This window comes from Ambystoma mexicanum, chromosome 8 (assembly GCF_040938575.1).
Source record: "Ambystoma mexicanum isolate Mex_15411 chromosome 8, UKY_AmexF1_1, whole genome shotgun sequence".
Classification (NCBI taxonomy): Eukaryota; Metazoa; Chordata; class Amphibia; order Caudata; family Ambystomatidae; genus Ambystoma; species Ambystoma mexicanum.
Genome location: NC_090929.1, coordinates 283,543,328 through 283,565,953, shown reverse-complemented (window position 1 = coordinate 283,565,953; position 22,626 = coordinate 283,543,328). Strand labels below are relative to the sequence as shown.

General features: G+C 45.4%; 1 protein-coding gene across 5 annotated transcripts in view; it reads right to left on the bottom strand.

Moving 5' to 3' along the window:
• TNC (tenascin C) overlaps positions 1-22,626 on the bottom strand; it is a 156,465-nt gene that overhangs the window by 84,052 nt on the left and 49,787 nt on the right. For all 5 annotated transcript variants that reach the window (XM_069609670.1, XM_069609671.1, XM_069609673.1 and 2 more), the window contains exons 3-6: positions 19,356-20,669; positions 15,468-15,731; positions 14,195-14,310; positions 12,985-13,138 (exon numbers count right to left, since the gene is read on the bottom strand). In XM_069609670.1, coding sequence (XP_069465771.1) covers positions 12,985-13,138; positions 14,195-14,310; positions 15,468-15,731; positions 19,356-20,669 — 1,848 coding nt within the window. The remainder of the gene's footprint in view (positions 1-12,984; positions 13,139-14,194; positions 14,311-15,467; positions 15,732-19,355; positions 20,670-22,626) is intronic.

Genomic DNA, 22,626 nt, shown 5'->3' with positions numbered 1-22,626 from the left:
CTTAATAATATGAGTTGCTGCTAGGGACCTAGCCACACCCTACCCACTTTTGTGCTGGCAAAGATGCACACACACGTTTTAGAAATTCTTCACCTCTTACATCTCTGACTATGGTCTTCTAATTGGCACTCAACCCCACAGTGCGTCAAAGCCATAACAATGGCAGCATGCGCTCTACAAGTGCCATATAACATAACGTATCTTGTGCCTCTCAAGAGTTTACCAGACATACATAAGGAGTTGTTTGGGATGTGTCGCAGATGGGCTAAAATCCTCATTGATCATTCAGTTGCATGTGAATTTGTCATCTGAAAAATGTCATTGGTGTAGCAAATTTCTTTTTCTGACTCCTAAAATACTTTTCCCAAATATTCTAGGATGGATGCAATTTACGATTATAAACGCCGATCCTAGAATATTTGGGGAACGTGTTTGATTTTACTGAGGGTACATATTTGGGCAAATGCCGCCCCCTGATGGCATTTTCCTTGGCGAGATGTTCACTGGGTACTGATCGTTCCACTTACTGCGTTTGGTTACAGTAGATGATAGTTTGGATCTAACATCTAGATTTCACATCCTCCCTCCAATTCCAGAGCTGCAAACATATCAACAGGCAGGGATAAAGCAACATGCTAGTTTGTATCCTACTGAAGTTTATGTCTCCTCATACCAGGCTGTTCCCCACCTTGGGGGATGCCTCTATTGATTCTGCTCTCAGTCTACTTTTAACCATAAAAGAGAGTGAGAGAGAAAGAGAAAGAGAGAGAGAGAGCTTATGAGAGAACGAGAGAGAGAGAGAGGGCGTTCAGAGAGTATTTGTGTGTGAGAGACAGAGAAAGAGCACTAGAACAGTGTAAGGTACACTAGGTACAGCTAGTCTAATTTATTTCCTTCATTTTGTACAAAGTGGCACTTTTCTATTCAGAATGAGCGACAACATTTCCAAGTGAGGAGTATACAGTAAGGTTCTGGAGGAACCTCCCTTCCACTTGACATGCAAGTAGTGTGATATCTCCCATTGAGGTCATGGGCATGTGGCACAGCATATTATAGTATTGTGCAACTCAGATGCCTGGCCAAGTGTTTAACTTATCTGCTGGACAGACTTTTTCCTTTAGCTAAAAGTGAGTTAATGTTTGAAGGAGGCGGATTTATACGGCAGTGGACCAAGAACCACCGATGTTCTCCTCTCTGCAAGGTGCACCAAAGATAATATCACATTTATACGCAGTGCTGGAGGCCGCCTTCCTCCCGCTTCTTCAAATTGCTGGATAGCAGGTATCATTATACCCAATGTGATGAAATGCACCTCATTGACCTTGGTCGGATAAAGGACCGGTCTGCACAGCAGGGATCGCACCATGCATCCTGCAGGAAGCAGCCTGCTTTCTGGGGGCTGGGCGGCAGAGAAAAGCATACACTCCCACAAAGGAAGAGCATGCGACCCTCCAGAGTGAGGTGTGCATCCAATACTGGGTTCCCTTTGCTTACTGTTATTTTTAGTTCTAGCTGTGAGCAGAAAGGCTACAAACAGACCCACGAGAATGCAGGAGTCCAACGGATGGAGGTGATGTTGTCATAGAATGGCCTAATGTACTTTCATACCTTTTCTTCTGCGCAGCTGGCCATTGCATTACTTCAAGTATGAAATGGGGGTGACGTGTAAAGGAAAGATACCATTTTATATGAATGAGATATGGAATGTAAAAGTATGTATAGCAAATTGAAGTGGTAGGTACAGCAGTAATAGCATGCAGGGGAAACAGGTACCTCATGGGTATGGCCGAGCTAGGGGTCTGGCTTTGCTCTAGAGGCCAAATGTTGGCTGAGTCCAAAAAATAGCCAGGTTGGAGGAGGATGTTGAGAGAAAAGGGAATGGCAGACATGGTGTGTTTTGGATGGTGCAGGGTAGAGCACCTGAAAAGGGGGTGATGGCGCTGTAGGAGAGTAGGGACAGCACTGGTGTGTTTTGGCTGATGCGGATGAGTGTGGCTGGGGCACAAAAAAGGGGAAAGTGATGGTGGCACGGGATGCAGGGTAGGGTAAGGACAGTGCTGTTTTTTTTGGATGGGGAGGCATATGGAGCAGAGAAAACAGAATGGTGGCATTGGTGCGGGGGTAGGGACAGAGCCAGTGGTTTTTGGACGGCACAGGGTAGAGGGGCACTGGGGAATATTGGCTGAAGGGAGAGAGGCCAGCACCAGTGGAGTGGAAAGCACTGGCATTTACCTTGAGTCATGAAGCAGCTACATGCATGATATTCAAGACCGTTCTGCGCCATACTAGGAAGCGCTCCCGCTCTGTCCTGCCTCAGACAATGAGTTGCCGAAAGCCAAGACATGAAGTCAGGTGGCTTTGATCCTCTATGTGCTGTTACGTAGGGTGACCAGATGCCTCGGTTTAAACCGCCCTCTGTCCCGGGTTCCCGGAAGTTTTTTAATGAAATGAACCCCGTCCCAGGATTGGATGGGCGGGTGGCTGCGGTCCCAGTTTTTGCCAGAACCAATTCAGAAATCCTGAAATCGGGGGACCCGTGTGACTCTAACTGTGAGTGAAGACTTTCCACGTGCCCATTTCCTCTCCTCCAATGAGGGGAGTGTGCCTGGAACACACCCCACACAACAGGCTTGTGCCATAGAAGTAGGACTACAGTTTTATCAGAGTCCTGTTTGTGTTTACTGTAGTCCTACTTCTATGTCTATGTCTATGGCCAGTCCCGTTTTTTTATTTTTTCAATCTGGTCACCCTATGTTACGTCAGAAGAGCGTTTAAAAAAAATCTTTCTGTGATAGCAGAGCTGAGGGTGGGATTCGTGGTTGGCCGTTTCTTTGGACAGACACTTACCTAAAAGGACGGTCAGGCCAGAGCCCCGGTTAACCAAAGCAGGCCTGAGTCTCACCCAGCCCTAGAGTGAGGAAAGGGGAGAAGCAGGTACACATGAGAAGAATGGATGGAGTCAGCTTAGGGGTTGCCAAAATGATGGACAGAGAGTGTAGAAACTGGAAGAAGATGGCAAACGCTGATCCGTGTAGGCCAGAGGAGGAGAAACAGACGCGGAGAAGCGCGCACGGCAGACAAGAGGCGGGTCGCAGTGGAAGCTGTCTGCAAGAGAGGGAGACAAGGCAGGGCTTACAGATAGAGGCAGGGATGTGGGCTCGGGGAGCAGTGAGAGATTGGCACGGCACGCACTCTTCGCCCATGAGGGCCCTTGTCACGTCCAATGCATAGAAAAACATGACCCTTTCAAGGCCTGATACTTCAGCTGTCAACGGCGCTGCCAGATTTATCGCCTTTCATCTCACAGGGCTCGTTATGGGGGCGCGAAGGGCGGGGGTGGGGGGCTTGGTCTGGAGGTGAGGAGGGGGGAGGCGGGGACCCGCCAGCGCAATTTCAAAAAGCAATATGGTTTTTCCAGACAGCCTGCGGTGCCCACACCCACACAAGTGGTTGAAATGTCCATGGCAGGCTCTGATTTGTAGTCGTCTCCAGGAAGGGGGGAGTCTGCAGCAGACATTGCGCTGTTTAGTCTGTGAAAACCAAGTGCCAAAGCGGCAAGACATTAGGGCCCCGATGGATATTTTTACAATGTATAGCGAGGGAGCTGTCAGAGGTGACGGATGTGCCCTTGCACCACCCAGGCCATAAACTTGATGGTTTCATGCTCCAGCTCAGCTGGAACAGGAGCGCTTTGTTGATGAGAGTGAAGGCATTTCAAGGCCAGGAGACCTTCCTAAGGGCTATATATTTATATGTACGTGCGAGCGGGCCCATGTGTAATGAAACCTGACCTTGGGCATCACTTAATGGAAGAAATGGCCTTCCACGGGGTTCCTATAACTCAACCTCTTCAAAGGCTCACTACCTTTCCTGTAATGAGACTTCCGCTCATCAGCCAATACTGCCCCCTCCCCAGCCGCACACACTGTGGTGGAAGTTTGCCCCCTGTCATTAGCCATGAAAAGCTTGGGAAGGCGCAACCTGAACACGAGGTTGTGAAAAGAAAACTGCCGGAGCGAAATCTGCGTTACATTTTGCGCCAGTTTTCTTCCTGATAAAAATGTCATTCCACGCACAAAAACGGCAACGGCGCAACTCGAAGCATCCGCGCAAGATGCATGCACTTATGTGTATATGTTGCACATTTGTATTAGATTTCAAGGCATTTAGGTGCAGAAATCCTATTTTTGACTGTGAAAAAGGACGGAAATTCTGAACCACAAAATTATGGAAGGCGGATTTCCCACCAATTTCGCCATCCATTTCCTCATTTTGTTATGGTGATATCACGTGTTCTACAGGTGGGATCATTAATGTACTCATAGGTAGACTTGGCAACGGCTATGAAAAGTCTATAGCGCAAATGATAGGCTGGTGAAAGGTTTAAAACATGCAAAGAAGAATGTAGTATCACACTCTTTTATAGAGATGCTTAGAAATGTGCTCACGTCTCATAATGAACCAAGCTGACAATATATAAAGAGTTATAATAACTTGTACAGCAATGCGAATATGATTATAGCTTTATTTTACCAATACCGAGTTGCAGTATTGGTGAAACGCACCGAATACAATGCATATGATCACCTGCTTGTTGTTAATATTTCACACAGCCTGTAGCTTTATGCAATCCGTCTACGTTTAGTTGTTTTACATATGCACCATTTAAGGGACAATAGCCATTCAAAATCACCCAATCAGTGCTGTGTCTGCAGCTAACTCACAAGAAACACATTGTTCAGTGCGAAAGAAAGAAACACCATAGCAGAGGTCTCCTGCACTGTGAAGTACCTGCAGTGGCGCAGTATATGGCAGCAGGGGCATGGGCTTTTCATTACCCCAGATTAAAGATTCAAGGAGACAATGTTGGTGGGTTTCAGAAATTAGGGAAATACTGCCCAAATCGAGGCCTCTCACTTGGCCTCATTACAAGTTGCGGGGTGCAGGTAAAATGCAGCGGTAATACATATACCGTCACATTACTGCACTGGCCAATAATGAGTTGGGCGTTAAATTGGTGGATTCACCTCCAGCTATAAGCTTTGGGTAAATCTGCTACCTTTCAACCAAATTTTGGCCAAATTACCACCGGTGGGATTACCGTCAAGGCAATTACTCCGAAATCCCCCATGGAGTCCTATGGGCTCCAATTAAATCGGGACTAACACCGACACTGCCACTTTTAATACAGCGACTAAACCGCCAGACCAAGTGGTGGTAATAGTAATTTCATTGGGTGGTATCTCAGCAGATTTACCACTGAGATACCACCAAACATATAATGAGGGCCTACGCTTGATGTTCATGTAGCACCTCCTACTACTACAAGTTCACCTCACTCTTATCAACAACTGCAAATACATTTCCAGGTCCCTCCCTCTTGACATGGAAAGAGCTTCTCTCTTCCATCCATTTCCACAAACATGTCCATTGCTGCATCATTTCAATCACCAGACAATGACCTTCACTCTGCCTCTGATGCTTTACAGCCCATTCTTTCTTTTTTTGCCCTGAAAACAACTTTCCCAGTCCAGCCTTGTAGCACCTCATTTATCTGCAAATTGAGAATTCCAATACTGGTGTGTCTTCAAGAATGAAGGAAAACACGATGATCCGGCCCTTCTTCATAACAGTCCTCATGTTTGGGTAGTTTTCCTAAAGTTCCACTTGGATGTGAGACTAAGCTATCCAAGTGGTTTGTAGATCCCCAACTCTTAGTATCAGTCTGTGCTACGGCTGTAACCTTGGTAAAGTGGCAGAGCAGTCAGACTTATCTTAAGAGGAAGATGTGAGCTCTAGGTAAGTACACTGAACCCAATTAGTAATGCACATCCAAGAAACATTTATAGATACATGAATATTAAAATATAGATGTATTATATTTACACAAGAGTCACTGTTAAATACTTAGCACAATAAACAACACATAAATGTATAATTTTCAATACTTTCAAAAGGCCACTTCTTAGTTGGTAGTTGCTAAACGCACGCAATTGTTACAGGAGTTTGACTGGTCTACTGTACTATTGGTATTAACGCGCACCCACAAAGTAATACAGTAATTGCATTTAGTCAGCATACACAAATACGATAGTGATTTCTGGGCAGGAAAACAGTTGGTCAGTGTCATCCTAGTAGAGCTTCAGGTTCTAGAGGCAGTTTCCCTGCAAAGCAAGTCTTTTAAAGTCCAAAATGCAACACTAGCTAAAAGGCAGTATGGAGAGGCCTAAAGTCTTGAAAGGCAGCAGAAGTCAAAAGATCATGTGGCTACTTTCTAGTCTTTAGGAAGGAAGATACAAAAAGGCTTAACCAACGTTGGAGACCCTGTTAAAAGCCTTGCTGAAGGGACACAAGCACAGGCTGGAGTCAGAGAAAAGAGGGGTTTGCCCTGGACACCTCTATGTGCACGCCAACACTGTGGAGTGACTTTCTGGAATAAGGTAAGCATACCTTTTTCCCCACAGTACCTTAGGTTTGAAGAAAAAGTTTGTGCTGGATGCTCCACGATGTTGCACCTCCGGACGCGACCTCCGGATTCCTTGGTCTGATGACAAAAGGCAGGACAATGGACAGGATTTCTCAGTAGCCGTATCAAGGGAGGACCTCTGGCACAGCTTTCAACAACTTCTCTGGTCACTCTGCAGTTTTTGGGGCCTTTTGTACAGAACCAACAAAGGACGTGATTTGCCCGGTTAATCTTCTTCCCTTCTTACAGTTCCACACTCTGCTGAGGGGGTCTGGGTGAGTTGGATCAGATCTCTGGAGTGTCCTTTAGGGCTGAGCAAAGATTTAGACGGATGCAGCCTTTCCACGATGTTGCACTTGAAATAGGCAGCAGGTCTCCTGGTATTAGGGGTTTTCAGCTTTTCAAACTCACAGGAGCACAGGAGATGGCTCAAATCAATGTTTGTCTTGGGCATGGTTTTTCTCACCTGTCAAAGGGAAAGAGCCGTCCTCTCTGGAGTTCCTCTGTTGCACAGAAAACGGGGTCAGGACAACAGCGGTCACTTCACCGTATCACAAAGGGTCTGCAAGCATCTCTGTTCGTCTTCCTCTTCGGTTACTTTGGTTTCCAGTGGCCAAGCTGCTTTTCACTCCAGGAGCCTCACCTTTTATACAGTTCCAGAACTCACTCCTCTGCAATCTTCTTCAGCAGTTTACAGAAAGGTGCATTGGCTGTCCAACAAGGACAGCCAGACCCCCAGAGGTAGCTGGGCCCATTCAGGCACTCTGACAGACAAAGAACAGGGGGGGGGTGGAGAACTCCTCCCCCACTTTCTGCCTCCCTAGACACTCTGGCGCCTTCGAGGGGACACCCAAGGGTCCCCACCAAAGGCAAAACACACACACAGGCCTCCTCCAACCATAATGGTAGAAGAAGGGCTGACAAAGAACAGCCATGCTAGTAATAGTGAAAAAAGAAGGGGGCCCCTGGGTTACTACTTTGGTGCCCCTATCGTGCTTAACCGGGGATATGGACATAGCCTGAGGTAGAAACTATCACACAATAGTTGGTAGGACAAGTCCACTGTCACCGGCCATAACTAGAAGTTTGTCTATGTGACATAAAAGTCACAGGAGCTTAGAGAAGGGGGATACTAAAAATCCCTTTGACACTCCACATCAGGTGGTGTCCACCACTCTCTTTGACAATACCGTTTTAGGTTAGATACTAAGTATCTCTCTATCCTTGAGAACTGTAGTTACTCTACGATATAGGAAGGAATCTCAAAGGAGGACCCCAGGGGTCCCCACCAACAAATGCCCATAAGTAGCTCAGTGCTGCAATAGTAAAATACAGATGCCTTTAAGAGTTACGGAGGAAAAATAGACTCCATAGGACAGGTAGATACAAAGAATAAAATTCCAAAAGACAGAGCCCTTAATTAAGAATGCGTGGAAAAAGGTTCCACTCATTCAGGATTAAAGAAAAAGGTCCAGAAGTCCAGCAAAAAGTGCTGGGGATCTCACTAGGAGAGTGGCATAAAAATGATAAATCGCCCTAAAACCTTAACTTCACCCCACAATCTGTATGTCTAATGTTATCACTGCTGCAATCTCCAGAGAAGTGCCCTTTCATTCTTTGGAGAGCTAACGCTCTCTGTGCCTCATCAAACCGTTCCCTCCAAGTTCTTAAACATCTTTGTCCACCCACATGTTTTACTATCAATCCTCAATTTTCTGACAGGACCCTCCTCACGGATACCTAGCATCACCACGTCAGATTTACAGGTGCTAGTCCCATATTTCAAAGGTTCTCTGCTGACCCCTCTGATACAGAGCACACAGACATACCCTTCCCACACTACATCAGACATCATAACACCAACCTCTTCCATCCGCAGGCTAGGAATCCAAATCGATGGCAAGAGGCATTTGTTTGTATGCATCTCAGACTCCCACTGCAGCTTGTCCCACCCTACTTAGGATCTGACCCCACCACCCAACTCTATTCTTCAATGTTAGCGTGAGTAGACTCGGCACTGATCAATGTATGCTATGATACTGCAGTCAGTCACCTTGCTGAAGGACATTGTACTCTATGAGGCCTCGGTGCACGGATGATACATGCTTTGGTCAGCCCTGCCAGTATGCTCAATGAAGCTATGCTGTTTTCTTTGGTGGTGGTGCTGATGCATGCCACCTTGCTTTGTGTCTAGGCCCTCTCTGCCCGCAAGGATGGCCATTTACCAGAGTTGGGCTGCAGTGGTTATTACCAGGCTTGGGTCCAATGGGCTTTGGGAAACCCATCCTGGTCACTTCAGTGCCACGTTGTCTATTCTGTTGTACTGGAACCCGTCTCTTCGTTGTTGTCAGTGTATCAGTGATAGTAGAGTTGTTACTGCATTTTATTGCATTGTAGCATTCTTGTTAGGATACACGCTAGGATTCATGCTAGATGCAAGAACTCTGCGACACCCATGTGGCTGGGGAGCAATGATTGGGCAGAGTAAGGGATGGGATCTCTTTCTGGGGTCTGAGCAAAACGCTTTGTAGGAAGAAAATGTGATCTTTTTTCTAAATGTGTGGCAGCAGTGTGTCATTCCATAACATTTCAGAGACACAAGTGACAGATTGAGCTCTGGCCACAAAACTGTAGCCACTGGTTCTGGGTATGTGTGGGCGATTGCTGGTGGTCTTTTGGTGAGGGCAAAGCGATCACTGGCGCTAGCACTGGTTGTCTTCCTTGTGGTGAACTCAGTAGTGGAGGCGGGGCCACTTTAGTACAGGTAAAGTGGGATTCTATCTGGCACAAGCACTGCTCAGCTTGCTTATGTGTACACCATTGGGCAGGCGTGGGCCACGTAAATGTTCATAGGTTGGACACAGCCACTAGTGTTTCCCCTTTGCAGAGGTGCTGCTAGGTCTGGAAAAGATCAGGGGCTAAGCTAATGTCGGGACTGGCGGGATTCAGGGCTAGCTTGTAAGAGGATTCAATTCAACACTACAGCTAAGTCAATGCCTAGTCTGGGATACTGAATGGAAACCCTTATTGATATATCTCTATGTCCAGTTCATGCGTTCTGGATGACTACCCCTATATAACACCCCTCTCTTGGAATCCCCCTGACCCCACTGAGCCAAGAAGTAGTTCTGTTTTGCAAGTTTAAAAGGTTTATTTGATAATTTAAAATATATATATATCACACTTTATAATAAATTAATAATTGAATATCACACTTAATCTAATATGATAAATATTAACAACGGAGAATCTGGCACTAACACGCTTCTTGATAATCACTAAGGAGTTGACATGAAATGGATAAGGTAGCAACAATACTTTTATGGTTTCAAATGGATGCAATGTGGAATGAAATGCAGTACAGAAAATACTCAATATGATTTCAACAAAACAATGTAATCACTTTTCTCTGGCAATCCCCTCCCCCCTTTTATGCAATGCAAGGAAGTGGAAGGAAGGCACACAATTCTCAGAAATGCAATTCAATGTAATTCAGTTCACCCCAGCAAGCTTAAACTACAGAAGTTTGAAACACAAGCAAAATGCTTTTATATGTGCTGGCAATGGATGAGAAATATGCTAAATTGCTTTTAATTCCCTTTCAGAGGTTCAGGGTGAGTGGTATCTAGTTAATATTAGTCCAGGCTCACACTGGCAATGAGGCAGGGATAGTTAGCAGGTTAAACGAATTTCTGGCAAATGGAAGGCAAGCAGCAGCAGTTTTTACATGTGAAGAAATTTGCAAATCGCGGTAAAATTCGCGAATGCGTGTTCCGCGATTGCGGTAAAACTATAAGGGGTAGGAATGCGGTTCTAGGTTCGTAGGAAAGCCACGATTCTAAGTTATTGCAAGTCTCTAGCACAAACGGTTGCGGAGATATGAGCGATTTTGTGAAGGTCGTTTTTCAGATTTGAAATTTTAAAGTTCAAAAAGACAAGTGCAGCTTGCAACTAGGAAATGACAAGTGACAGCTTTACAAATGACAGGTGACAGTTAGGAGGCAGTTCTACTTAGATTAAATAGATTGAATTATATTATTTTAACTAAGAGATTGGATCTGCACAGTTTTCTAGGTACTCACACTATATTCTTGAGTGAAATGGGCCTCGCCATGGATCTGGTCAGGTTTTAAATTCGCCTCTGGTCTCTGCACTTCACAGTGATCTGGGTCAGCTCTCTCTGGTTCTGCTAACAGGTCAGCTCTACTCTGCTTCTGGTCTGGCCTGATGGATTTGAAGTCTCTATGTTGCTCTCTGAAGGTTGATGGAGGTAAGTATGGATTTTTCCGGCAGAGCGTCCCGCTGCAGATGGAATTGAAGGTCCCTATCTGTCCTGTCTGTCTGCTTTTATGTGTTTAGAATGTGGGTGTGTTCTAGCATCACTGACCCTACCTCTCTCTCAGCTTCTAATTGGTCAAACTTCCATTTATCATTTGATTGGGGAATGAACTGTGAGTCAGAGGGATGTCATTTTATGGCTTGCAGATAGGACACTCCTCTGTCAGATTGCACATATTCTATATTTGATAATAAAAGACATATTTCACAGTTACACAGTTGCTTGAAATTACATATACATGGTGTGGCTGAATTTAGCCATGTCTCTGTCCAAATCTGCTGTTTCTAAGAGCTTGCATTCAGAAATGGCACATAATTGACTTTTTAACTGATTTTTCACTTTCTGACATTGACCCAACTTTACATACATGTGTGCAGGGAGTAGGGACATTAACTGATGAAGTTTCAGATTTTTAACATGCATACATTTAGAGTAATATCCACTTTTCCGCTAAAACCCCCCTGAACACGCCACCGGGTCGAAAAACCTCTTAAAATGTGGGCAGAAAAATCACAAGAATTATGGTGTCATTTATAAAATTTTCACATGTCCGTACTATGAGTTATTCATCTTTTTCTAAACAATATTCTGGCTACAAAGGGGTGTGGTTTCCTCTCAGCACAAGGTAGAAATACTGGTTTTTCCAGTTCTGCCAAGCCAGCTTGCTCTCACAGGCAGTGCCCCTCCCCTTTCCTCAGGAGGAAGCCACTTTTTACGACCATTTACGACTCCTGCCAATAAAACCTTTGCCTGAGCCAGGACAGGGCTTTGTTCAGAGCTCCTGTAGAGCACAGGTAATTCAATTATCAGATAGATGGCATATCCTTAGTGTGAGCAGCAAAAGGGCAGCTAGGCCTGGGAACACAGCTGTGACTCAAGTTTCACTCCTGATGGGGGTAGTTGCCAGGCAAATTGGAATCTCTTTAAGCTGTCATTTCTGTTCCCCAGTTTCTGCATTCAAATAAAACTAAACATTTTCACATATGCAGCTAGAAGGCTGATTCTAAGTTTAAAACTATGACATTTAAACAATTGCAACCTATGTGACACTCAAAAGTAGGTCACTCAGTCAATTTAAACATTTAGATTTTTTTTAGTGTCTTTCAGTCCAAATTTACTTAAACTGCTGAAATCCACAGCACAGCCAGTCTTGTTATAAACCTTCAAGTCACTTCAGAATATAACTTTACAGTGGATCCACCTCTCAGTAAGTCTTTCTTTGGCCTGTTTTGGGTTCATTTATTCAGTTTTCTACAAAATCTGGTGGTTTTAAAACGCCGGTTTTTGGATAGTGGTGAGTACTGGTACTGCACCCCTTTTTGGGATTTAAGAAAATGAATTCCCAACAGTTATGGGTTTGCTTTTGGCAATCAGCATTGCCATTCCCAATGGTTTCAGACTACTGTGCGGGTAGTCCAATGGTGGTTTTAGGCGCTTTGAAGCTAACCGGCGCTACTGTTTTTCCTTTGGCAACCCATTTCCCTCATGGCAACCCGGCCTTTCATTCTCGCACTGGTGGGTGGCAAGTGAGGCAACCATTTTGGTGTGCGCACAAACTGCGCAGCTTTCCTGGATTCCGGCGCACATGTGGGTTTTCCGCCATCTTGAATTTTCTAAGCCCACAGCACCAAGTGTTGTGGCATGATAGCTTAAACGTGGGTCAGGACACCCAACAAGCTATAGCCTTTTGGTTGCAGTCCCTGAGCTTCTATCTGGGGCTACAACCAAAAGACCCGGAGCTATAGCCCCCTGATCTCCCCCACCCCCATCCCCCTAGCAACGCCTCTGCTCCTTTGTGGTGTGATTTGTGGAAAAGTCGTGTGTGACTTTAGTCATGTTTGTGCACTTTCTGGAACTGGCGCAGCGCAACTTGTTCAGAGTCTGGTCTGTGGACCTGCTGACGGTGACTTCAATGAGGGCAGTGAGGTCTTTACAGCACATATGCGTTATCGTCTGCAGGTAAGGATATTGTGTAGAGCTATTTTGGGAGCTTTGGAAAAGAACATTGTGTGCTATGTTGTCTCTGTTGGTGTACATATACCTTCGAGTCCTTGTGCTCTGTGATAGGAATGTTGTTCACTAATATGAGAGTCTCCAAGCTCTCTCACAATAAGACTGGCCACCTAAGTTGGGCATATGCACACTTACAGAAAGATTCAATGGGATGTGTGGTACTCACTCGTGGTGGTGACTTTGGCGAGGCCAGGTCCGCGAGTGTTGTTTTTCACGACATGGATGGAGAAGTTGTAGGTCTCGCCCGGTGCTAGGCCAGTTTGCACAAAAGTCGTTACTGGCCTCTGCAGGCTCGTGCTTATCTCGCCATTCTCCTCTTTCTAAAAGGAACACAAGAGGTTATTAAAATATGACTTTTCATGAAAACAATGTGATGAAAACATCTCTCGTTTGATCTTTCGTGGGCAGATCCTCTAAACATGGTACTGGTGCAGAAACATGGAGACAATGCATGTAGCAGCAACGTTGCTGCTTGGGCAATACGGAGGAATGCACACAGATTGTACCCTTATCCGCTTTACATAAAAACGACAGCAAATGTCTTCAATAGGAACAAAATAACCATGCTCTCCTTTTATGTGTATCAAGTCTGCCTCTTAACTTGAAAAATAATATATGTCCCGGGTGGATAGCTCAGTGGCAGCGTGCGCGTCTTGGAAGCAAGACGACACGAAGCAACACAGGTTCGGTCCCCGGGTCCGCGCTTAAAAACCTCTGGGTGTTTAAGCGCGTTATAAATACGTAACTAAAACAAAAAAAAAACACAATTACGCAAATAAAAAAAAACAATTTCTGTAACTGCGCCTCGATGCCTGCGGGCTGTGTGAGCGCTTTATAAATGTAAAATAATAATAATAATATAGCACACACTTGTATGTTTATGTGAGCAACAGCACACAAAGCACACAACAACGGTGTGATTCATTCTTGCCCCAGTGCAAACATGTTTAGGTATTACGGGGTGTGAAAAATCCAGTTTGCTTCGTTCCGTATTATCTCATTAGCAAACATGGCGCAAAGTCCAGTTACTGTATTTTTAGCACCATTGTAAATATTACAGAATCGGGTCCCTCATATTGGTTAAATGGCAGATTTTTCGTTTTTTTTAATCAATTATGTCCTTCGATATTTAGTTCAAAATCGGAATAAAGAACACAACTAACATGAACGACTATTTCTAGACATTACAAACTCAAATGAGAGAAAGTATAATGAAAGCAACCTTTCTTTTAAGTGTGCTACATGATTTGCTTTGGGAGCTTGAGGACTGATGGTTCGAGTTTGGACTTATGTTTTCCAGGAATATGTGTACACGCTTGGTGTTCATGCAATAGGCCACATTGAAACCTACCGGGCTCAGGACACAGTGGACTCACCGTGTTACGAATAATGAGATCCCAGGAATCGAAGGAGATATCCAGTGGATCCCACTCCACCTCCACCGATGTTTCTTTCACAGACTTGAACCTCAGGTCATCCGTGGTGGGCAGATCTGAAGGAAAGAAGGCATGGTGTTAGCTGGACTGGGGGAGGTCCAAGGGTATTTAAATCTCTCTCTATTAAGGAAGTCCTCCATGGTTACTGAAGAGAGAGTCAAATATATGTACAACCTAGAAAGTGGAGGGTCTCTAAACCGCAATGGCCGCACGTGCTTGCCCTAAGGATGTAAATATCAATGTATAGAACGGACTGACTTCAAAAGAAAGCTGATCCCCATGCTGTTCCTCATTCAGAACACATGCTTACATAAAAGAGTTGGTCGTGGTCTTAGTGCCAACTCTTCGAGTTACACATCTTCATATGGAGGCCCGCAATCCTATTCCACGGTGGCCATGTTGGTACAGTATTTTCTCTCCATGAACGGGATGCTGTCCAGTTCCCGGAGAGAAAATACTTTCCATTTATTAAAACAACAAACATTAGCACCCGTGTAGCAAACAACACAGGCTCTAAAGGCAATATGCCCCTAGGTGGTGGCCGGCCCTGTAGGCACGGGCATTGAACTTGGGCGGTGGGCCGTTACCTACAGGGTCGGCCTGTCACCTCAAGGCATATCGCCTCATTCGATAACATGCCAAATGAGTGGTCTCTTATCCTAAACTCCTTTCTTATTTGCCTCTGAGTGACTTGTGACATCATTAGTAACCAAGTGTCCTTATAGCCTGGGCAAATAGATCATTGAGTACAGTGTGCTCTACAAAGATATGGATTCAAGATGAAGTTCACAGGTTCCAACCTTTGTCAGGTTTGAATCAGACTTGTTCGTTTGTCTGTCTTGTCTTCTGTGGGCACTGAGGCCTGAGGGTAACTTGTGTGTTATAAGCAAAATAAATAAATAAATAAATAGATAAATAAATAAATTAATTAAATATTGTACCTTTCAGAGGATGGTAACCTTAGTGGCAGATAAATTGGTAATGGTGCATGTTATTTACGGCATTGTGCAATAGAAAAGTGGTATGCATTGTAGCATTGTATAGAGAAGGTTCATCGGAATGCATCTCCACTCCCCATTGCCATGCAAGAAAACTGTTCATCACAAAAGGCTCTAGACTTAAATTGTACTTCTGCAAAACCAGGCTTACATGTATCATTTAAATCAGAGACAGAAGTAGAGGGGAAATGAAGGGGGGCTTAGTGTATACTCACGTGTTGCCACGCGAGCACTGACGGGGATACTCTTCTGGTTCCTCAGGATGGCATAAACCCGGACAAAATATTCCACGCCAGGCTCAAGTTCTTGAATGGTGGCTGCGGTCTGGTCCCCTGGCACCCTGAATTCCAGTTCCAGGCCCCCTGGGCTGGTGGGGATGTAGGTGATAAGGTACTCTGTGACTTTCATTTCATTCGCCCACTCAAGGTTTACGGACTGTGTCGTCACTTCTGTCACCGTCAAGTCCTTTGGAGGGGATACTGGTAGGAATAAAACAGGGATGCTTACTAAACACCAAAAACAAGCCTGAACAGGTCTGTCCTCCACAGACAGCGGAGGAAGGAATAACAGGGACACTCGAGCAATGTTTAATTAATTGGTGATGGATGAATATTGAAATGGTTTGGGTAATTCAGTTGATTATATCCCACACAAACTGCATAGACCTTTACAATTAAAATGAAGACAAATGTACACACTGGCAATTCGGGTGAATACCAGTGAGGCGTGGTGGCATGTTGGATGAAACAGGTGGCTCAATGGTAGGTTTCATCATCCTCCTCTGAATATCTGGGGTGGATAGAATGGTTATAGGGAGAAGACCTTTAGGGCCCCACTAGGAGCTTGGCAGTATTTATGGTGGAAATACTGCAACACTGAACTACTGTTACCGCTCGCAGTACAAGGTCTGCATGATTCAGAGGCATGCCGACCCTTCTGTTATTCCCCATTTGGAGTCAGATAGGGCTCCATTGGGGAAAAGCTGGATTAGTGCATGTGGCAACAACCCATGGGTTATTGTCAATCTTTTAATGCTCTTGTCTGGAGATATTTAACATCATAGAAAAGCAGGGAGATGGCTTGCAAACCCCATAACTGAGGGATTAGTAAACCAAGCAATATTGGCAATGGGGACCATAGTCTTTGGAAGATCACTAGGAAAATATCTGGATCCCGCCATCAGACCTATATGTGATAAGTGCAGAAAAGATGCCTATCCTAGAATGGGCAAGGTGGAAGATATCACAGCATGAAGGTTCAGATTCTCAGCTGGAAGTATCTGCTCAGAGGTATATACATCAAGGAAAGAGAAACAGTATTTCTTTTTTTGTGTGTTTTGGTTTAATTAAAGCTTTCCACTATATCAAAAAGAATGTTCATATAACAAAAAAAACAAAACAAAAAAAAAGAAAGTGAAAAAGCATTTTGTTAACATCACTTGTGTACCATCAAAATGTACAGTGTAATTTTCAACATTTTAAAAACTTCTAAAATCATCTAAGATAAATAGTTCTGCCCTAAAACTCATGCCTCAGCACATTTTGTAGATTTCAATTACATAACTTTTATAAAATGTGCAAATGGGCGTTAATCGATGTAGGCTTTGTTATAGGAAATGAGTAAAAACAATGGCAAATGTTCTGGAATTATGGGCTTTCCATGGGATGTGCTAAAATGCCAGAATTTTCAGGGAAGTTTTCATGGTAGCTCCATGGGTTTATCTACTGAGTAGAATTACCAAATTAATATTCGGCTTGTGCTTTATATAAGCATATAGAGTGCGGTCCAAAATGCCATGGATAATCATAGCTTGTTCTCAATTAAATAATAACATTACGTTTGAGGCAACAGGTGCCAGGCAGCACCTGCCTTCTCATTACTCCCACAATTAGCATTAGAAAACCCATGCTCACTTTTTAAGCCATGCGTGATGGGTCAGGTTTACCCTCTGCTCCCTACTCCCATTCTCCCCGCGTTCACCCTAACATATGCAACTCTTGACCCTGTCACGTCTGGCAGCCTAGCAGGCCCACATTATTTCCATGAGGATTGTCAGGGGATACCTAAAAACATTAGCTGGCAATTAAGCCTCCGCTCTCCATGTAATCTCGGGGGGATAGCTCAGGGGCAACGTGCTTGCCTTGGAAGCAAGACAACACGGAGCAACACAGGTTCGATCCCCGGGTCCGTGCTTTTAAACCTATGGGTATTAAGCGCATTATAGATAACCAATCCTATCATGGGCCTGAGCACATCTTCCGCCCATCAAAAAAAAACGTTTTTGGCTACCTTAAGTATCACCTTCAAAGTGCTGGAAAGTGTCATCACTGGAAAATGCGTGCTACCACAAGGGGCTGTGTCCTCCCCCTTTCCGATCAGCATTCCATCTCACCACTTCCAATGGCTACACATGCAGCTTCTAAACCTAACATTAAAAACAATTCTAGGAAGTGAAGTGCTTCAGTCCTAGGAGGAAGAGTTAGGTATCTTAGTTATTTGATACTTGTGTACAGGCCCACATACAAGGGCCAAGGTGCAGGTTTACACAGTAGGACCACTATAAAACCTAAGCCAACAGCTCCCTTTAGCGCTGACAACAGGTGAAGCTATGCAAATTGGCATTGTCTCTATATATCCTAAGGCAACAGCTCCATCTAGCGGTGACAACAGGCGAAGCTACTGCATCGGACAACCATACAGGCACAAACATACATCTGGCCTTTTAGTATATTTTCTAGATTAGGTTAGACAAAACAATCTCTACTTCTTCAACCCGCTCAAAGAAATGTAACTATCCAAATCTGACAGGCACATTTCTGCATCTCGGTAGGAAGTGTACGTGGGTCTGATTGCCGGTCATCAACAGTCACCTGACACAGCTGAGCCCTGATCTGTGTTACCTGTAATGGCCCTCGTGCGATGAGGTAACAGACCTTCTGGGTAGAGCAGCAAGAATGTGATTGTTTCCACTGGAGCAAAGAGAATAATGCACTATTTAACTATTTGCGTTGTAGCTCTGGGATTCGCAGTTGGGTTTATTTTTTTATTGAAATGCAATGAAGCACACATCATTTCCAGGGTTCCGCTAGTTTGCATCATAGGTGAGTCTTTGTTCCGCACTGGCTTGGCTCTCTCCCAACATATGGAGAACGACCAGGTCTGTTCCTGCTTTTTCTAGGTCTAATGGGCTATTTTATTACATGAAAGGCACCGTGCCTAACTGTCAGTGCTGTACAATGTACTGAGGTGTGTTAATAACTCGCCAAATCCAGTAGGGCTCTGGCTCACACGCAAGGGGCCCCCTCCTCCCATTTCTGAGCAGATGCCGTACTGAAGGCTATACTGCATTATAAGGTACATCTCTGCTGATGTACCGAGTTGCTGTGGCGGTGGAGCGGTCTCTCGATATGCAGCCTGATGGACTTGGTTATGGAGAGGTTGGCCTATTACACATATGATGTGTGAGCTTTTGGAGAACAATCTTGCATATGGATTATACCAGAGATAAGAGTTGGAAGAAGGAAATACACACATCTTCCTATTTCACAAGATGTTAATAGAGTAGAACAGGGCTTGATATTTTAGAGGCTCAAAACATCAGAGCTTAATATGAAATAATTCAACACAGAAGTCAGAAGTATGCGCTTAGCAGCCCATGCACAGATCCTTCTCCCTGACATGCTTGGATGGAGACGCTTATCCCACACGAGGATCTGGCTCCATGTGTTAATATCCCCATAAAAGTATTGCCATACAAGAATAGTGCCATATATTTGCGGAATATTAACCCATTAAACCTAAGGGGAACACCCTTGCAACCCCTATATTATTTTAAAGGGAGTGGGTGACACCCCCACAGCCCCCTCCAATTCACCCCAAAAATGATCCCCAAAAATCCCCAAAAACATTTATATGGCAATATTATTGGTGGGGATAATATTACCTGATACCGAGGACCTTTGACCGCTCTTGATATGGATATGAGGTAAATAAGCCAATCCTGCCCTTTCTATCTGAGAAACTTGACAGGCAGAATGCACATAAATAGGAAAGTTACTGTTACATTAATACTTTAGGTGAAATCAAGAATAATTGTTACTCACCCACAGAACAGTCATCGCCAAGGAAGCCTTCTTCGCAGATACACTGCCCATTGAGGCAGATGCCACGGTCGTTGCAGTTGTTCAAGCAGGCCAGGGCACCACAGTTTTCGCCTGTGAAGCCTTCATCGCACACGCACTGTCCATCAACACAGCGGCCACGGTTGTTGCAGTCATCGGGGCACCGAAGTTCACTGCAGTCCTCACCCATGAACCCATCGTTGCACACACACTGGCCATTGACACACCTGCCACGATCTTTGCAGTCATTTGGACACCGCAGTTCAGCACAGTTTTCTCCCATGAATCCCTCATCACACACGCACTGGCCGTTAACACAGTGTCCACGGTTGTTGCAGTCATCGGGACACCTCAGCTCACCACAATCTTCACCGCGGAAGCCTTCGTCACACACGCACTGGCCATTGACACATCGGCCGCGGTTGTTACAGTCATTGGGGCACCTCAGTTCACCACAGTCTTCCCCTATAAAGCCTTCATCGCAAACACACTGGCCATTGACACATCGACCTCGGTTGTTGCAGTCATTGGGGCATCTCAGTTCAGCACAGTCATCACCAATGAATCCTTCTTTGCACACACATTTTCCATCAACACAGCGGCCGCGGTCATTGCAATCATTGGGGCATCTCAAGTCACTGCAATCATCGCCTGTGAACCCGTCGTCACAGACGCACAGCCCATTTACACAGCGACCATGGTTGTTGCAATTGTTGGGGCACGTCAACTCCCCACAGTCCTCCCCCGTGAAGCCTTCATCACAGAAGCAGACGCCATTGACACAGCGGCCCCGATCATAGCAGTCATTGGGGCAGATGAGCTCGCTGCAGTCCTCTCCGGTGAATCCCTCATCGCAGACACACTCATCCTCCACACAGCGGCCTCGGTTGTTGCAGTTGTTGGGGCAGCGTGGCTCACTGCAGTCTTCCCCAGTGAAGCCGTCGTTGCATACACACTGCCCATTCACACAGACCCCAAACTCACTGCACTCGACCGGGCAGATCTCCTCGCCGCAGTTCTCCCCGCCATAGCCTTCAAAGCATACACAGACGCCATTGACACACCTGCCCTGGTCATTGCAGTCATTGGGGCAAGTGAGCTCACTGCAGTCCTCGCCGGTGAAGCCTTCATCACAGACACATTTCCCATCCACACACAGGCCTTTGTTTTGACAGTTCCCTGGGCACTCTGGTTCAGAACAATTGGACCCTTTCCAGCCAGGCTCGCAGATGCAGCTGCAGGTTTCGGTGCTATAATTCCCTCGTCCGTTGCAATAAGGTTTTGTATCCACTGCACCTGTGGGAACAGATGAGATTCTGTTAATCGCAAGGTTAATGAAGATATGACATCTCTTAGATTTAATGAACGCATGAACAATAATTCCCTAATTTTGGTCCACATTTCCTGTCTCTCTCTATGGGCCTCATTACGACCCAGGCGGTAAATTACCGCCTGGGCCGTACCTTTACCGCCATGGCGTAAACTACGTTTACGCCATGATGGTTGGCGGACTTACCGCCCCATTCCGAGGTTGGCGGGGCGGTAAGTCCCCATTAACCCATTTACCCTTCCCCATTCCCATTTTTGCCCCATAGGGCATAATGGGAGTGGGGAAGGCGTTAATTACGCCACCGTAAATTACGGTGGAGTAATTAACAACACGGTCCCTTAGCGCCATGGATTTTAACACCTGCTAAAAGCAGGTGTTAAATCCTCCATGGCGCTAAGGGACTTCGGAATCAGGCGGTAAGGGTCGGCGCTGTTTATGCCGCCGTAAACCCCTTACCGCCTGGGTCCTAATGAGGCCCTATCACTGTGGGCAGGCAGTGTTTCTCATTGTAGGCCCCAGTGAATAAAGGATGTTTATTTTCCTCTTAACCCAATCCCTACGTTAGTAGTAGAAAATAAGAAAACTCACGTGCACTAGTTGTAAAAGGCGGTTTATGGTCTTTCCATCTAATGCCATTGCATTTAATGCCATTCCATCGATTTTTTTTTCCATCTAAAAAATGTGCATCTGATGCATTTTTTGTATTTTTGTTGGGTGGGGTCCCCCAACACCCGTTTGTTACCCTTTATAATACACCTAAACAAAAATTAACCCTTTACCCCCCCAAAAATATGCATTTGATGGACATTTTTTGGATGGACAAATTTCGATGGAATGGCAACAGATAGAAAGACCAGATACCGTAAAAGGCTTACAATTCATTAAGTGGTGTGCCCCTGCCTTTAGGGTGTACTGTTATACATGTATGTGGTGTTGCCCATGGATTAGATCACAGCGGTCAAGGTTTCTACAGCATGTATTTGTGGGTTAGAGGGATGGAGGCTGGCAGCCCACCATCTACTGGCTTCAGATGGCTGGAGATGACTGGCCATGAAGTGCGCAGGATAGAGTTTGGTGATAGGCGATAGGCAAAGAATTTGGAACTACAAACAGTGGCGTACTGCAGTTACCCTATATGAGGGAATCCGCTGGTTAGACGGTGCAATGAGACCAACCGAGGCCTCAGTAGTATGGCCCTGGGGCACTCCTGCCACCCCTGCCACAGTTCTGAGGCATACGAGCTGCAGGTCTTTCCAGCTGGGGGGAGTTAAGGCTTGAGCCCTGGCCTGGCCTGCCTAGGGGGCTCGTCTGAGTGCATGGTTCTAAGAGGAGACTGAGAGGATGGCGCCAGCTCCTAGACAAGAAGCATAGTGGTATGGCGATGCGCAAGCCAACATATCCAGGCCTGAATCATGGCATTGTGTATAAATTAAGGGTTACACATGGTTCAAAAAATGCTATTTCCCCTCGATTTTGCCAAATAATGGCAAAGAGGTGAATAGGTGTGAAACATTAAATCACTCTTGCACCTCCGGTTTCCATTCGAGTTTGAGTGAGGACTACCATGAGAAATCCAGCCCAGCGCCTTCTCAATTCTGCTCCTCTGTGGTTCAAGCAACACTGTGTGTCGGACCTCCGGCCCGTGATCTGCAAGCTTATTGTCTCCCTCTTATGTTTTGTTGGGACTTGGAACGTAATCAAGGCGATCAGTAGTCAAGGGAACAATAAAAGGTTGTGCAGCGGGAATCAAGGCATACGAGCAGTTGGAAATGCAGGGAATGAATGGAAGGATTGGAATTTGTACAAAATGAAAAATGAACTGGGAAAGCAGAGTAGGCGAGGAAACAACTAATTGACAGTTACAGAGCAGGTGATGGAATTGAAAATTAGGTCAACAGGGGAACGGGAATTAGAACGAGTGAG